The 16455-nt window shown below is 44.8% G+C and overlaps 1 protein-coding gene across 1 annotated transcript in view; it reads right to left on the reverse strand.

The window, feature by feature from the left end:
* Window positions 1-1895: 1895 nt before the first annotated feature.
* The window catches only part of LOC111958695 (protein argonaute-3-like), a 47745-nt gene continuing 33185 nt past the window's right edge, over window positions 1896-16455 (reverse strand). The window contains exons 13-19 of the mRNA XM_070437290.1: window positions 15606-15765; window positions 14845-14935; window positions 14165-14259; window positions 13581-13716; window positions 12635-12736; window positions 12080-12279; window positions 1896-8638 (exon numbers count right to left, since the gene is read on the reverse strand). Of these exons, the coding sequence (XP_070293391.1) occupies window positions 8530-8638; window positions 12080-12279; window positions 12635-12736; window positions 13581-13716; window positions 14165-14259; window positions 14845-14935; window positions 15606-15765 (893 nt within the window). The 3' untranslated portion in view covers window positions 1896-8529. The remainder of the gene's footprint in view (window positions 8639-12079; window positions 12280-12634; window positions 12737-13580; window positions 13717-14164; window positions 14260-14844; window positions 14936-15605; window positions 15766-16455) is intronic.

A 16455-nucleotide genomic window follows, 5' to 3' on the forward strand; every position in this document is an offset into this window, starting at 1 on the left:
GCTTATTCCAAAATCATGGGCATGAATATGGAGTTGGTCCCCCCTTTGCTGCTTTAACAGCCTCCACTCTTCTGGGAAGGCTTTCCACTAGATATAACAATGCTGATGGGACTTGCTTCCATTCAGCCACAAGAGCACTAGCGAGGTTGGGCACTGATTTTGGGCAATTCGGCCTGGCTCGCAGTCAGCGTTCCAATTCATCCCAAAGGTGTTCGATGGGGTTTAGGTCAGGGCTCTGTGCAGGCCAGTCAAGTTCTTCCACACCGATCTCGACAAGCCATTTCTGTATGGACCTCGCCTTGTGCACGGGGGAATTGTCATGCTAAAACAGGAAAGGGCTTCCCCCAAACTGTTGCCACAAAGTTGGAAGCACAGAATCGTCTAGAATGTCACTGTATGCTGTAGCATTAAGATTCCCCTTCACTGCAACTAAGGGGACTCGTCCAAACCATGAAAAACAGCCCCAGAGCATTATTCCTCCTCCACCAAACTTTACAGTTGGCACTATGCATTTGTGCAGGTAGTGTTCTCCAGGCATCCGCCAAACCCAGATTTGTTTGTCGGACTACCAGATGGTGAAGCGTGATTCCTCACTCCAGAGAATGTATTTTCACTACTCCAGAGTCCAATGGCGGTGAGCTTTACACCACTCCAGCCAACGCTTGGCATTGTGCATGGTGATCTTAGGCTTATGTGCGGCTGCTCGGCCATGGAAACCCATTTCATGAAGCTCCCTACAAACAGTTCCTGTGCTTACGTTGCTTTCAGAGGCAGTTTGGATCTTGGTAGTGAGTGTTGCAAGCAAGGACAGGCAAGGGGCAGCTCCCATTCTGTGAGCTTGTGTGGTTTACCACTTCGCGGCTGAGCCGTTGTTGTTCCTAGACATTTCCACTTCACAATAAAAACACTTACAGGTGACCGGGGCAGCTCTAGCAGGGCAGAAATTTGATGAATGGACCTGTTGGAAAGGTGGCATTCTATGACTGTGCCACATTGAGCCACTGAGTTCTTCAGTAAGGCCATTCTAATGCCAATGTTTGTCTATGGAGATTGCATGGCTGTGTGCTCGATTTTATACAACTGTCGGCAAATAGCCAAATCCACAAATTTGAAGGGGTGTCGACGTTTTTTTGTTTGTTTCTAGTGGATAAACCATATGGTTTATGAGAAGGGGTGTCAACGTTCTTTTTCCGTTTCTAGTGGATAAACCATACGGTTTAATGAATAAAAAGCAACTAGTACACAATGCCATTATTTTCAATTAACTCTGCAACTCTTCCAAATACTGCCACAAAACATTTTCATAACATATCGACAAAGTAAAAAAATATAAAGGATCTCATTGTGAAACCCTCATTAATTCACTAAGATGGTTTATATTTAGGGTTACTGTTGTATACCGTTGTCATTCAATGGTTTTATTTTACAATCTTATTAGATTTTAAAATATATATATATTTTACATGTGATAAAGCCAGAGTGCCAGAGATTAGACACCTGTGATAATCTGATGTACCCAAAAATGCCACTAGGTGTCATTTGATAAAATTCAATATTCCTTGAAAGTTACCAAAATTCTCGTAGTTTACTTGTAAACTTAGAAGGTTTCCAGTAATATACACTCCCTTTGCCACACTATACAGGAGTTACTTACCAAAAAAGAGGTTCCGACTTCTACTTCTCAAAACTACTTCGTTACATTCCTTGAAATGAAGAGACTAAATACCACAATATGTACAGGTAAATGTCTGGTGCAACAACATAGAATCAGAAGAGAATTCGAACACAGTGCAATGACATGTCAATCATTTAGTAACAGTACATCTGTGCTGAACCTACCTTCACTAGTGGCTATAGCCAGCGTGGTCTAGAAACAAATATCATGAATCGAAAGGTTTTAAAGCAAAGCTTTTTATTACAAGTATTAGTGAAAGATACACTTCAAATTGTAGCAAAGCTAAACTAAAGTCCTAAAAGAAAAAATTATAAGACAAAAGAGATTTAAAACTGAAATAAAAAGACCTGTTGGTACAACAGAGAGTTTGAAACATACAGAGTAGTAAGGGAGAGAGATCGAGGCATGGAACTCATGTGGCTACCTTGTTCGTATCATCAAACACCCATTGATTTTAGCTGGTGCCTCAGAACTCAAAATGGTATCACAGCGCACAATCCTAACTGACGCACGTCAAATACAAAAATAACCTCAAGATACCGATGAAACATATAGGAAACTCTAAAAAAAAAAAAAGTCCAGCATTCTTGGCCACTGACGAGATCGGTCTTCAAACCAGTGTAACATTGGGAAAACAGCATCCGATAATCTCTCGAGCAAATGTCATTTCAAAATCTTAACATGGACTGCGAACGGACTGAAAACAAGCAGCGTCTGCTTGCACATCAATCAGACAGCTAAATGGAGTCAACATGTCTTAAACAAAGGATTTGTCTGTGGGTATTAGGTAGAAAAGCCTATTAAACGTTCTGAACAGGGTTGACGACCCCTTCCAAGCTCCATGCCTCTGACCTCTGACCCTAGAGTGAGGTGGGAACAACTAACAGAACAGCAACTAACTATTACAACACCTTGATTCGTTATACAGGTACAGCACACAGAACCCTCGGGCTCCTGTTCTTACATCCATACACGTGGGGAAACAAAACACTTTTGTACGTTGGGGCTCACCAACTACTGTAGCACTATTAGTGGTTTGAAAAGAAACACGAGGATGCCATTTTGGAGTTAGGCCATTTTTTTGTACTCAACTCAGGCATTCCGTAGTCGTAAATAAAACCCAACAACGAAGTAACGACACACTTAAGGCGGAGGCTTGTATTTGAGCGGAACGAGACTTTACACTCCACTCCTTACTGTGTAAAAGTCTCTGGCACAAGGGGGAAAAAGTGAAAGGACAGAAGCCACACCTAACATCCTCTGCCTTAGCACAGTCACCATCATTCCCTCCTTTTCTCCTCTATTCTCACCCACCTGTACTTCACCAGGCCAGGAGAGTTTACATGGCTAACATATTAGCAGCTCTGGATGAGGACGTGAGGTTTTTAACAAGGCTCAGCTCAGTCCGTGTGGTTCAGTAAAGGTTCCCCTACCCTACAGGAGATGAGACGCAACATGTGGGGGTGGCCTCTTCAAGATGGGAGGAGAGAACCGGGGAGGAGAGAGGGAAGAGAGAGTACAAGAAGGTGGTAAGAGGACATATGAGAAGGCCTCCTCCCTTCACGAGGAACCAAACCGCTAGACGCAGGGGTCTACATAATTAATACCTCATTTAAAAAACAGGTCCCCCTGCTCAACTGTGCCCCTCTGTCCGCCCACCACCACGTTGCTGTGCTTGCGTGTCTGGGGGAGGATAAGGCTTCAACATGGAGAGGGAGGGGGGGGGTTTAAGGCCTCGTCCCCTAGCTCCACCTCCACCATGCTGCCAATGAGACTCTAGCTAGCCGCTCGTTTATGCACTCAATAAATACAGCATAAAATATTTTGCAATATACATTTCATATACATATTAAAAAGAACGACACATTTAAATAGGACGACAACATAAAACGTTCGGCTCAAGTCAGATAAGTGTTAAGACAAAAAAACTAAAACAAGAATATCTTACAGTTATACTTCTGTCTCTAAAATAGTTATAAGAATATCATAGTCAGGTATTAATCAAGCATTATACTGTAATAACCAAAGCAATATTTGCAGTTTTTCCTCTCATGTAGTATAACATATGCAGCATACCAAGGTAAGTGAGGCGCATATATATATATATATTTTTTTTTAATCTCTTGTAAAGGTATCACCCCCCTGGACTGACGGGTACCCCAAATGACTCATACAGACCCCCTCGGAGTCTTATTCTACACCCGAACTGCCCCAAAACGCCAATGAAAATGGGCCCACTACCCTTCCAGTAAGGACAAGACAGACACACGGCGAGGCATTGCACTAGGATGAGAGAATGCCATGGGCCAGACAACTGACGACTTCCTAATATGGATGCCCTGCTTCCTAATATGGATGCCTTACATTGGAACACTTAAAAACCGTTGGTGGTTTCAAATTCTTAAGGAGAAACCATATAAATGCAGGCCGACTCAAAACAGAGCCATCATCAGCGAAGTCACATGAGCTGGAGGCACGCTTTTAAAAATGACCACTTAGTAGCGATAGCAACCGTTTTGTTTGGTGTCGTAATCCAATTCCCTTTCCCAGAGGAGGAAAATCTCCTCATTCACATAATAAACAATTATTCGATACTAAACTGTATCTGGGAGGCGGGGATTGGAGGAGGAACAGAGACAGAAAACCTCTTGGTTTCATGTCCGAGAGAGAGTGGCAGTCTATAAAGTGCTGTGCTATGTTTGTCATTCGTGGGCCAGGCTGTGTCACACACACACACCCCGGTTTTAACTGTGACCTCGCAAGTTCCACTGTACCAACCTACCAAGTCCATTGTTCCAGACTCAAAATGCACCACTAAGTGAACGCTCAACCACAATCATATACTCTAATGTCTTTAACAAACAGACTGCGGGTCCTCAGTATCAATCTTGGTGTGTGTGTGTGTGTGTACACTGTGCATAAAACGCAGGTGTGGTGTTTTTTCTTCAAAAATAGGATCGATGTCTTTTTGATTTTCCGTTTGACTTTTGTTTTACAGCACCACCATAAAGAAAGGCACTTTCTGTGGACTTCGTCACTCTGCCATAGATTTACCTTCCACCCCGAAAAGAAAGAATATACAACACAAAATCCAGTATATCTGTAAGTCACAGGCAATGGAATGAACACACATATAGCTACTGTAAATATAGCTACTTTCCCATAGAGTATAGCAAACTCTGGGGTGATGTTTTGGACCTAGAAAGGCCTTGCTCATAAATATCTATAAACTAAGCAAAAAAACTGATGAAAACAAAACGAACATCTGAAAAACGTTACGGATGACGATGTAGCGAGTTGTAATGTTATAAGGATGTTAGGCAAACACATCTGCTATATGTAAACATGTGTTCTTTTGCCCAGGAAAATCTGAATGTTCTATAGTCCTTGACGTTCATCATAATGCCAGCTTAGATAAGAGCTACGCTTGTCGCTTGCTAAACAATGTCCCGATCCATACACGCCACCTCCCTCAAATGGCACTTAGCCCTACTTCTCACTTCACATACACCAGAACCAGCCACATGCACGAAAACCAATCTAACTACAATACCCTACTCTGTACTAACCAACACACACACACACACACACAGTTAACTTTGTCTGTCCTCTAGTCTTCCATCTTTTCTCCACTTCTCAGGGGAATCCGATGGCAGATCTACTGGCTATGGAATGTAGTCCTCTGGCAACGGGAAGCAAAAGTCAGGAGAAAGTGGGAAAAACAAATGAGATTATAGACTGTCACATTGCAGACTTACTGGAGGCCTATAGGCTTTGTATTTCTGAGCACAAGAAGTGCCCTTGGTTGCGCGTGGAGAAAAGCAACAGTTACAGGCCAAGTCTCGCTCTATAGGGGCCTCATAACCCACAAGGCTTAACCTAAAACACTGCGGGCCGCATCGGTACTAAACGTTCAAGATGACCAGTCAAGGTAACCATCTCATTCTTTAAATCAACTACATCTTTTTAAAAGTGGGTCTACAAACACTTTGACAAGCCCCGGTTTCTCCCGCTCTCCCCTACTCTACAGGCGTCAACTCCCGCCTGAGAAAGACGATCTGGATCAGAACAATTATGCTCTTAAAAAAAGTCTAATGATTCCATTTGGATTCTATGACAACAGGGAAGATCTGACAACAGCTGCCAAGAGTGACAGAAATAGAAGCACCTCTTACTTCTAGAACTCAGAGGAGACAAGTCCACCACATCCCGATCCATAACAGTCTAACAATCCAGACACACGTTACATGTCGAAATACATTCACCGCCACCGTACGCACGCCAAAATAAACAAATTAATGTTATACATTGCCACGGGACACGAGTCAACAACAGTCTATTGCATTATCAACTCTTACATATTTTATTACCGTTTACCTTTAATGATATTATTACTATGATGAATAACTATATAACTACATATGTTAGATTTTTTGGTTAGCAAAAATAAGTGGTGTGAGCATTACAATAATGTGAAATGTACATACACACATCTTCCAATCTGGCTTTTTAAAAAGGCTTTTTGGACACTAGTGAAGATCATGAAGGCTCAAACTCATTGGCTTCCAGCCAGGGGAAGGCTAGAGTTGGGAAGGCAGTCAAACGCAACTACAGGGGGACACAGGATTCTACCATTGGACCACACTACCGTTCACCTATTGGGGCAGTCCTTGCCTTGAGAACTGTGTCCTTGTATCATTGTAACGTCAAACCAAGAGGTTCTCAATGGCAACCGTTTCCACTAACAGTTAGGACGAGAATCCCTACACTGCCCCCCCCCCAAGGGCCCACTCAGACTGCAAATTCTCAAAGGGGTGCGGCAAGGAGGCCACCCCCCCCATAGCACCAGAGGCATGTGTTCGGTCTGACACACACTTCTTTTAGTGCAGATTATTGTCTTTCTCTTGAACACCACTAGGCATGCCTCACGTCACAGAGCAGAGGAGCTAAGCAGCGACCACACAAGTCACTCACTCACTCACTCAGTCTCTCCGACTTCCAAGATTCATCGAATTGTTGACTCTAGAAGACAGCTAGCTACTATTGGTTTGGATGCTCAGTTATATGGCGGGGGGAAAAATGAAATGTCGGCTTAGCTCTCCTGCCGCTCATGACTGAGGCATGTCTCGATTCTTAGTCACCTTGAGTACATGTAGATATAGCAGCTAGATCCATGTCTGATGAGGATAGAGAGAGTGCAGCACGACTTGATCTGCTAAAATACTGCTGCTATTAGGCAAAGACAATAGGATAAACTAACACACACACAGAATATATATATTTTCTATCATGAGGATTTCAATGCGATGCAATGTCTGTCAAAAAAAAGGAGGCAAAATGTAGCTTAAAGTCAACTTTCCCCAGCTAAACGTTGCCCTTTAACTTCCTTGTTTGAATACATTTTAAAGGCTAGGATGTCCATGTCATAATCCATCCATACAACTTCCATTTAACTGTTAATTTCCAAAACCAGGCACTTGAATTCTAACCCATGACACACTCACTGGCATAACCATTAGACCGCTGAGCCCCTCTACCCCCCTTCATAAAGAGGAGCAACGGGTAAGTGCCAATTGTGTGAACAGAGTTCTCATAGGAGATCAGGGTTCTGCTACATTCTCGTAACTCACTGCTACAGACTTCCAGATATTCAAACCGTATCTTCTAGAAGAAGCTTCCTTCCCTCAGCTAAAAGATTATTGCACCAGGGGAAAGCAACATGATCTGTCATTCAATTTAGGATCTCCCACCACAAATTAAAATCCAAGAGAGCGGATAGATCGAAAGAGCAATGAGATAGAAAGAATGCAGAAATAAAAACGCTCGTCTCATGTTAAATTACTATATCTTGAGCGTACTAATAAATACTGGAAAGAATGGTAAAAAAAAACAAACAAGCACCTTAAATATCAAAACACATGATGTACAGGAAAGAAAATTCAAAACAGGGTCACATTGCAATGTAGTTAGTTGATGTGACAGCACATTAGACCTATGTCATAGGGGACTGACCTAGGGTGTGATATCATTGTATTACCCTCTATGATGTGTGCCAGTGTATACGCACAGCACTTATTGGTTCAAGTCAAACGATAACGAGTTGGAAATCATATGATTAGCATCATAGCTTATTCCCCAGACAGGTTGGGACTTTTGAAGAGAGCATTTACACCGTTCAGACTCCAGGTGGCACTGTGCTCACAATAATAGCTTGTGTTCGTCTCCTAGTACACAGTGTCCATTGACACACTCACACTTTTGATAAGTCACCATTGGCTAAAAGAAAAGCTGGAGAGGAAAGGAGAGAAATACCAGTGGCAAGCTTGTGCGCCGTGATGGGTCTGCACCGATAGAGATCCACCCTTCACACTCCTGATCCTTTTCTTCTTCTCTCCTCCACCTTTGATAAAGAAAAAGTCAAAACTGAACTAACAAACGAAAAAGGGCAGAAGTGCTGCAGTTAAAAACTGAGCTGACGTAAAAGGCATGATGACGAAAGGGAACGATTTCTGCAACGTTGACCATACACATCCGGAATCTAAACAGATCTCCTTCATGACCGGAGAAAAGGAGGGAGGGACTGGAGGAGGGTGGGGGCGGAGTTGGGGTGCCCTGGAAAAGCAGTTGGCTGGTTTAATATTGCATAATAGTGCCAAGTTCTTCCTCTCTTGTTTTAAAGCAGCGTCTGTCTGCATCCTCAGTCCATTGCAGGGGGCTTCCCCCACCCCCCTCTTCCCTCTACACAGTGTCAGGTCCGGATTGACTGGTTGTGGGGGGATGCAACCCTCCTTGACTGGCAGGCGGGGTTTGTGTGTGTGTGCTTTAAGTGCGGTGATGGTGGTGTGGGGTGGTGCTCAGGCGAAGTACATGGTCCTCAGCGTGTCGTGGTGAATCTGCACCGCCTTGGCCAGAGCCTGGGGGTCCCGACCGTTACTCTGCCCAGAGACATGGCTGCCCTCCGCACTGGGAGAAGAGAAGACATTCATCAGGACAGACACATACATGAATGGATCAGAAAGACAGGTCAACTATCATACACACACTTCTTTGAAGCTACATTTTTTTACGTAGAAAGCTAGCTTTCTGGGGCAGTATACTACCTAGCACTGCTTGGGGGGGGCAGTATACTACCTAGCGCTGCTTGGGGGGGCACTTACTACTAGCGCTGCTTTGGGGGGGGGGGGGGGGCAGTATATACTTAGGCTGCTTTGGGGGGCAGATACTACCTAGCGCTGCTTTGGGGGCAGTATACTACTAGCACTGCTTTGGGGGGGGCAGTATACTACCTAGCCACTGCTTTGGGGAGGGGCAGTATACTACCTAGCGCTGCTTTGGGGGGGCAGTATACTACTAGCGCTGCTTTGGGGGGCAGTATACTACCTACGCTGTTTGGGGGGGCAGTATACTACCTAGCACTGCTTTGGGGGGGCAGTATACTGCCTAGCACTGCTTTGGGGGGGGCAGTATACTACCTAGCACTGCTGTTGGGGGGGCAGTATACTACCTAGCACTGGCTTTGGGGGGGCAGATACTACCTAGCGCTGCTTGGGGGGCAGCATACTACCTAGCACTGCTTTGGGTGGGGGGGGCAGCATACTACCTAGCACTGCGTGGGGGGGCAGCATACTACCTAGCACTGCTTGGTGGGGCAGCATACTACCTAGCACTGCGGGGGGGGTGGCAGTATACTACCTAGCGCTGGCTTGGGGCGGGGGCAGTATACTACCTAGTGGCGCTCCTAGTGGCCAGGGACTTTATTGCAGGAAAACTTAAAACCGTTTTACCAAATTTCTATCAGCATGTTTAATGTAGACCCGAGGGAGAAAAATTCTAGACCACCTTTACTCCACATACAGAGACGTGTACAAAGCTCTCCCTCGCCCTCCATTTGGCAAATATGACCATAATTCTATCCTCTTGATTCCTGCTTACAAGCTAAAATTAAAGCAGGAAGCACCAGTGACTCAGTCAATAAAAAAAAAGGTGATTAGATGAAGCAGATGCTAAGCTACAGAACTGTTTTGCTAGCACAGACTGGAATTTGTTCCGGGATTCTTCATATGGCATTGAGGAGTACACCACATCAGTCATTGGCTTCATCAATAAGTGCATCGATGACGTCGTCCCCACAGTGACCGTACGTACATACCCCAACCAGAAGCCATGGATTACAGGCAACATCCACAACGAGCTAAAGGCTAGAGCTGCTGCTTTCAAGGAGAGGGACTCTAACCCGGAAGCTTATAAGAAATCCCACGATGTCCTCCAACGAACAATCAAAGTATCAATACAGGACTAAGATCGAATCCTACTACACCGGCTCTGACGCTCAACGGATGTTGCAGGGCTTGCAAACCATTACAGACTACAAAAGGGAAGCACAACCGAGAGCTGCCCAGTGACACGAGCCTACAGAAGAGCTGAACCACTTCTACGCTCGCGTCGAGGCAAGTAACACTAAAACATGCATGAGAGCACCAGCTGTTCCGGACGACTGTGTGATCACGCTCTCCGCAGCCAATGTAAGACCTTTAAACAGGTCAACATTCACAAGGCCACAGGGCCAGACGGATTACCAGGACGTGTACTGCGAGCATGCGCTGACCCACTGGCAAGTGTCTTCATGGACATTTTCAACCTCTCCCTGTCCGAGTCTGTAATACCAACATGTTTTAAGCAGACCACCATAGTCCCTGTGCCCAAGAACACTAAGGTAACCTGCCTAAATGACTACTGTCCGATTGCACTCACGTATGCAACCATGAAGTGCTTTGAAAGGCTGATCATGGTTCACATCAACACCATTATCCCAGAAACCCTAGACTCACTCCAATTTGCATACCGCCCTAACAGATCCACAGATGCAACCTCTATTACACTCCACACTGCCCTTTCCCACCTGGACAAAAGGAACACCTATGTGAGAATGCTATGCATTGACTACAGCTCAGAGATCAACACCATAGTGCCCTCAAAGCTCATCAATAAGCTAAGGAACCTGGGACTAAACACCTCCCTCTGCAACTGGATCCTGGACATCCTGACGGGCCACCCCCAGGTGGTAAGGGTAGGTCACAACACATCCACCACGCTGATCCTCAACACAGGGGACCCTCAGGGGTGCGTGCTCAGTCCCCTGTACTCCCTGTTCACTCATGATTGCACAGCCAGGCACGACTCCAACACCATCATTAAGTTTGCCGATCACAACAGTGGTAGACCTGATCAACGACGAGACAGCCTATAGGGAGGAGGTTAGAGACCTGGCCGTGTGGTGCCAGGACAACAATCTCTCCCTCAATGTGATCAAGACAAAGGAGACGATTGCGGACTACAGGAAAAGGAGGACCGAGCATGCCCCTATTCTCATCGACGGGGCTGTAGTGGAGCAGGTTGAGAGCGTCAAGTTCCTTGGTGTCCACATCACCAACAAACTAACATGGTTCAAGCACACCAAGACAGTCGTGAAGAGGGCATGACAGAACCTATTACCCCTCAGGAGACTGAAAAGATTTGGCCTGGGTCCTCAGATCCTCAAAAGGTTCTACAGCTGCACCATCGAGAGTATCCTGCCTGGTATGGTACCTGCTCGGCCTCCGATCGCAAGGCAATACAGAGGGTAGTGCGTACGGCCCAGTATATAACTGGGGCCAAGCTTCCTGCCATCCAGGACCTCTATACCATGCGGTGTCAGAGGGAGGCCTTAAAAATTGTCAAAGACTCCAGCCACCCTAGTCATAGACTGTTCTCTCTGCTACGTCAAGCAGTACCTGAGCACCAAGTCTAGATCCAAGAGGCTTCTAAACAGCTTCTACCCACAAGCCATAAGACTCCTGAACATCTAATCAAATGGCTAAACAGACATTTCCATTGCTGCCCGCGCCGCCCCCCCCCCTTTACAAACCACAACTACTCTGTTAATATCTATGCATAGTCAGTTTAATAACTCTACCTACATGTACATATTACCTCAATTAACCGGTGCCCCCGCACATTGACTCTGTACCGGTACCTTCTGTATATAGTCTCGCTATTGTTATTTTACTGCTGCTCTTTAACTACTTGTTACTTTTTTTCCTTAACTCTATTTTCTTAAAACGGCATTGCTGGTTAAGGGCTTGTAAGTAAGCATTTCACTGTAAGGTCTACCTACACCTGTTGTATTCGGCGCATGTGACGAATACAATTTGATTTGGGGGCAGTATACTACCTAGTGCTGCTTTGGGGCAGTAGAAAAATAAAAAATAAACAGTATTGCAGTACTGTACATTTCACCCAAAATAGATAGGAAATATGAAACGTTATGTTGAGCACAACAGAGGCGAAGCATGCAGAAAGACTAAACTAGCCCAGATTGTTTTGTGCAGTGATAGAGTAACACCCAGCCCCATTCCTGCCAATCACCTGTCGTGCTCCTTGTCCACCAGATGGTAGCGGGCACGGAAGGCCACCAGGTGGGCGTAGTAGGCTGGCGCGGGGATGGAGACGGAGCGGGTACAGCGCACGTAGGTGTGGCACAGCTGGTAGGTGAGCAGCTGGAACTCATCGGCCGTGAAGCAGTTGTCGTCCCACAGGACGTGGTAGTGGGAGGGCCGACTGGTCCCCTGGGGAAAGCAGACAGCAGACGTTACACATACTACACAAGCTCTATTTGGGGATTTAATGGAGCTGTGGTATAAAAAGTGATGTAGAAAGACAATGACAATTGGGTTTTAGAATGAGGTATAGGCCTATTTGCAAATTTAGTCAAATTTTTTTCAACTTCAAAACCAAAGAGTATTTGGTAGTTTAGCTTCAGTAAAGAACTGTTTACCTTCCAAAAACCAAAACACGCAGTGTGAAAAAAGTGCATTAAAATTCTAAAAAGACAGCATATTTCCTGAGACTTCATGACGTCATTTCCTGAGTGTAAGGTGCAGTGAGGCAGCAGGCTAGATGAACAGATGAATGCTGCAGTACCTGTATTCCAGCGTGACTGCAGAGGTAAAAGTCAAACTCGTAGGGGTGCGTGATGTCCGTGTCCACCGTGGTGCCAGCAGGAATGTTTCCACTACGTCCAACCTGAAGCGAAGAGAAGATGTCAAATTTTGATTTGGAGTTATTATTAATAACTGCCAATGTTAAAAACAATCTTCCATCTGTCCTGTTCTAATTCAACACCAGAACACACATCCACATTCATTGAAACTTTCCGCTTGGACTCATTTAATGACGTAAGAAAGTGAACGAACGGAGGAGGTGTAGTGTTTATTTTTTATATTTACCTTTATTTAACTAGGCAAGTCGAGTTATGAACAAATTCTTATTTACAATGACGGCCTACCCCGACCAAACCTAACGACGCTGGGCCAATTGCGCGCCGCCTTATCTCCACACTCTGAATGATGTAGTCTACAAATGACCAGAATAATGACTAAATTGATTTCTCCACTGTCCGTCAAAGTTCACTTCACTTGTAAAACAAGGTGATAACTCCAAAACCCTGCATCTCGCCAGGCCTCAAATGGCCTCCAGGTCCGTCAATTCAACTCAGGCCTAATGCATAATGGAATTAATTACCAGGGGTAGGGAGAGCAGGCCCATTGACAACAATCTAATTGGATAATTAGGACAACCATTAGAGCGGTAAATAAAGACCACGGACCAAACTCTGTAACACACAGTTCCCCCCTAATCTATAAAGGGCTTATCACACTGCTGTGCCAAACAGAGTTGAGTCAAACTGTAGTGGAGCTGGCCTGTTACGCATCTACTAAAAGCTGTTGGAACGGTGTTAGAAGAAAATGTAAGAGTCAGCCCAGTTTGGGTGTGATTGGCCCCATAGTGTGACTCAGGCATGGTATTATCTCAGAATGACTCTAAGGTAGCTGGGAGGGTGGCCGAAGGAAAAGTGGGCCCACTCAACCCTTCGTTGCGGTCGGCACAGAAGAGGCGGGTGTGGTGGCGTTTCTGACCACACGATGTAGGTGATGCCGGGCTGGTAGTCCTTCTCTAAGCCAATGGAGGCCTCGCGGATGGCCAGCAGCCTCGTAGTACAACACCTGGGGTGGCAGAGGATAAACGGGGGTAAAAACATTCCTTATTGACGAATATGAACTTTAATGTCCTCCATCTCCGTTATGGCAAGTTTTTCCCTAGTTCGCAACATGATTGAGGCGGATGAATATAGGCTTTAACATTGCCATCCCTTTCCACATCGTGACTAAGGGGCAGGTAAATAAGTGTTTAACTTACATAGTTGTGCGAGGTCATCAGCCCATGCATGTTTATTCCTATGTCCTCTTAGTGGATCTTCATCGATTGCATCAATGGTTTAGCTTACACAGATAGTTGGTTAGTATGTCGGGCTAAACTTTAAGCAGCTTTTTTAACTAGACGGGACAACATTTGCACATGCAACCTTTGAGCCCTCTGGTTTCTGAAGTTCTGGAGTGGAGAGAGATTACATTTTTTGTCCCCAGGATAGGTCACTGCGGTTCTTTACTTCACGCTGTCTGAACTGGCGCCTTGTCACTCCGTCCGCTGTAGACAGATGATCCTGGTGGGCTTGTAGCGGGGTTTGACTTTAGAAGCTGGATCAGCAGCTGCTCGGACCATAGGAGGCCGGAGATTCCTGTATCACCTCCTGCCTGGCTCTGGACCCTGACCTGTGGCCAGTACTGCTGGGGTGTGCGTCCATACTGGCTACCAACGCTGGAGAGAGAGAGAGAGATGTTTATAGAGAGAACAGGTGGGGGACGAGAGAGAGAGAGAGAGAGAGGAGATGTAAGAGAGAAACAGGGTGGGAGAGAGAGAATTGTAGAGAGAAACAGGGTGAGTAGAAGAGGTGTGTGTGTGTGTGTGTGTGTGTGTGTGTGTGTGTGTGTGTGTGTGTGTGTGTGTGTGTGTGTGTGTGTGAGAAACAAACCAGCGCTGCACAAATTGATTAGCTCTGCACAAACATTATGAACTTGAATGCATTGGCGATACAGTATAGACCAGGCCACAGAAGTCTCAAACATGTAGTCCTCACGCCAGATGAGGCCCGCGAGCCTATTTAATGCAGCCTGCCGGTTGTCTTAGTAAATGTGGACCATGGTTGTAATAGTAAGAAAATATATAAATATGGCCCCTGGGCAAAATGAGTTTGAGACTCCTGGTATAGGCCAATAGGAGTTAAGTGAACTCACTGCAGCGATGGAGGGCTTCTTCCCGTCTCCAGCAGGGGGATGTGTAACGTCCGCCCCCAGGAAGATGATTGGCTGCTGGAATACTGAGGGTCTGGGTGGAGGAAGAGAGAAGGACAAATGAGGACAGAGTTCAAACAAAGGGTCTCTAATATGATTAAGGGTTTAGATTTCACACAATATGTACATTTATGTCAATCATAAATTGGAAGACACTTGATTGGGAGATTGAAATTGATGGAATTTGTGTACAAATAAAAGAAACATTCTCAAGACCAATACACACAGTATTTGAAAACAGATATTGACTATTGTAGTAAGGGCTAAGGCCTAAAAAAGTGAATTTACTGTTTAAACGGATGCCCCGCTTCACAGGTCAAAAAATAAATACATTTGAACAATTAATTTGATTAGTTTGAATGATTCTTTGACAAAACAAACGATTCACTACATGATTATAGTAGTTGGGATTCGGTTTTAATCGCAGTGATCGAATCATGTGAATAAAATGTTTTATTTGTGAATTGCAAACAGTAATTTTAGGAAAAAATATTAGCTGCCTCCCTTTTGGATTATGTGGCGACAAAACTTGTTTTCTAGCTAATTCAAGCTGATTTATGCACACTTCTAAAGGAAGATAAATATGACTAAATTAAAAAAGGTACATACATTTCCAAAAGAAAAGGTGCTTGCTTTAGCTGAATAAAAATATTTGTTTGGTCATTCCACAGTCCTTCTATCCTCCAGCCACAGTGGCCACGTACCGTTGGTGGGGCACCAGGATATTGTTGATTCCCCCCAGCTTGACGTTGATCTTGAGGCAGAGGTTAGAGAGGGTCTGGGGGGACGTCTTCACCACGTTCTTCACCTGGACACACTGAGTGGCCATTCCTAGGAGAGTGTCTCCCACCCTCTTCACCTCCGCTACACAGGACCAGTAACAGGAAGTGATCAATCAATCTCTGTGCAATTAACAGTCAGATTAGGGAAGTAAAGATTAAAGTACCACCTATGCTTTAAAGGGAAAGTATTGATAGATACCAGACAGATGTACACTATCTGTTATTAACACACAACAGCACGCATCCCTTATCAAAGCTGCTTCAGCAACACAAGAGTTTCAAAGAATAGCAAATGCTTTGGTAGAAGTATTATATAGATACAGAAAATGTTAGACCGTGAATCAGCACGGATAAGGTGATTCCAATGAACATCATGTGAATATGTACAGTTGAAGTGGGAAGTTTACGTACACTTAGGTTGGAGTCATAAAAACTCATTTTTCAACCACTCCACAATTGTCTTCTTAACTATAGTTTTGGCAAGTCAGTTAGGACATCTACTTTGTGCATGACACAAATAATGTTTCCAACAATTGTTTACAGACAGATTATTTCACTTATAATTCACTGTATCACAATTCCAGTGGGTCAGAAGTTTACATACACTAAGTTGACTGTGCCTTTAAACAGCTTGGAAAATTCCAGAAAATAATGTAATGGCTTTAGAAGCTTCTGATAGGCGAATTGACATCATTTGAGTCAATTGTAGGTGTACCTGTGGATGTATTTCAAGGCCTACCTTCAAACTCAGTGCCTCTTTGCTTGACATCAA

Source organism: Salvelinus sp. IW2-2015, linkage group LG35 (genome assembly GCF_002910315.2).
Source record: "Salvelinus sp. IW2-2015 linkage group LG35, ASM291031v2, whole genome shotgun sequence".
Classification (NCBI taxonomy): Eukaryota; Metazoa; Chordata; class Actinopteri; order Salmoniformes; family Salmonidae; genus Salvelinus; species Salvelinus sp. IW2-2015.